Source organism: Oryzias melastigma, unplaced genomic scaffold, assembly GCF_002922805.2.
Source record: "Oryzias melastigma strain HK-1 unplaced genomic scaffold, ASM292280v2 sc04166, whole genome shotgun sequence".
Classification (NCBI taxonomy): domain Eukaryota; kingdom Metazoa; phylum Chordata; class Actinopteri; order Beloniformes; family Adrianichthyidae; genus Oryzias; species Oryzias melastigma.
The window spans coordinates 1-1,849 of NW_023420734.1; the positions used below are offsets into that span (position 1 = coordinate 1).

Sequence of the window (1,849 nt, forward strand, 5' to 3'; positions counted from 1 at the left end):
GTTCCTCCTCTTTGTAATTCCAGCTTTAATGTTTTTTAAGTGACATTAGAACCTGCCTTCATTTTTTATTCCAGGTTTTTCGCGGGTGGATCAGAGCGCAGCGGACAGCAGATCGTCGGACCTCCTAAGAAGAAGAGCTCCAACGAGGTGGTGGAGGATCTGTTCAAAAGAGCCAAGGAACACGGAGCCGTGCCTTTGGACCGGAGCGGGAAAGGACCAGAACCGAGCAGGGCAAAGGTGGAAGTTTGCAGATGTATTTAAGAGATCGTTTGTGTTCCTTTTTATTTCATGGTGTTTGTTTCCATCTCCTCTCAGGCCTTTCTTGGTGGAGGTTACAGGCTGGGAGCAGCTCCTGAGGAGGAGTCCGCCTATGTGGCCGGAGAGAGTCGCGCCTCCAACAGTCAACAGGATGTGAGTGCAGAGCTGCTTCCTCTAGTCTGTCCCTGACCTCAGTGATGACAGATGTGTTACAGCTCAGACCAGGCTGGACTGAAGCCAATAAAGGCGAAAATTCATGAATGAGATTTCAAAGTTTAAAAGTCCCAACAGGAGAAACTCTTAAGTGACCTCTGTGACATCTATGTGTGACTCAGGTCCACGTGGTTCTGAAGCTGTGGAAGAGCGGCTTTAGTCTGGACGACGGCGAGCTCAGAAACTACAGCGACCCCGGAAACGCAAACTTCCTGGATGCCATCAGAAGAGGGTGAGAACGGAGGAAACGTGGATGTCTCTCTGATGGTGGTTGACTCAGCTGTTAACCTGCTGTTCTCGCTCTTCAGGGAGATTCCTCTGGAGCTCAGGCAGCGTACTCGGGGGGGCCAGGTCAACCTGGACATGGAAGACCACCGAGATGAAGACTACGTCAAGCCCAAAATGGCCTTTAAGGCCTTCGAGGGTGAAGGGCAGAAGCTGGGAAGGTGCAGTTTTGTACTACAATGATGATTTATTTTTTATTTTTTTTACATCTTAATCAGGATTTGGAAACTATTCTTTCTAGCTCCTCTTGGTCACTCATTTATTATTTTATATCCCTCCTTCCAGTGCCACTCCAGAACTGGTCTCAGTTCCGCCGTTGTCCCAGCAGGACCAGGCTGCGAATGAGGCGCAAGCCAGCGCCTCTGTAAACCTCGACCCCTCCGAGCCCACAACCAACATCCAAATCCGCCTGGCTGACGGGGGGAAGCTGGTCCAGAAGTTCAACCACACCCACAGGTGAGGCCCTCACCTTTTCTGACTGCTGCTGATGCTCCTGCTTCATGTTTGAAAACATCTTCATAGTTTTTGGTTGAAGTTGAGAGAACCAGAATTTAAAGACTCATTCCAGTGAAAATTGTTTGTTTTTTAGGATGTTCATGTAGCATTTTTCTCTTAAAGGAGAAAAATAAAACAAAATGAAGAACAGAGCTTGTAGCTGTGACGTTGGAGCTAGAGCTGAGGGAGATGGCCAAAAAATCTCATCTCCGATTTTTCTTCATTCCAAATTCGATTTTACTTAGTTTTTTTTTTTCTCCATCCTTTTACTTTCTTTAACAAAGGCTAAAAGTGACAGAATATTTCGAACAAAAACTATTTTATTTTAATATGTTCTTTGGAAATTGCCTCTAAGACAAAGTGCAACTAAATACCAGCTGTAAAAATGTTTGCAGAACAATGCAGCAGGTGTTTAGTGAGCTACTGCTAAGCATCCTATCAAGAGAAATAATGCTCATTCAGCAGAGCACTTTTGGTAACAACAGCTTACAAACTATTTTACAAAGACATTTATTTGGGTGTTATTAAAAAAAAATATGCTGAATGCAAACAGAGAAAGTCACAACATGAAAACCACTTTTTCTCTAAAGATATTAAA

The 1,849-nt window shown here is 44.7% G+C and overlaps 1 protein-coding gene across 1 annotated transcript; it reads left to right on the forward strand.

Moving 5' to 3' along the window:
• Positions 1-42: 42 nt before the first annotated feature.
• On the forward strand, positions 43-1,349 carry LOC112142350 (NSFL1 cofactor p47-like; the record flags this gene model as incomplete). Its single annotated transcript, XM_024265634.2, has 5 exons — positions 43-237; positions 316-411; positions 594-703; positions 780-917; positions 1,042-1,349. Coding segments are annotated over 5 exons (714 nt in total), but the record flags the coding sequence as incomplete, so codon positions are not given.
• Positions 1,350-1,849: the final 500 nt, after the last annotated feature.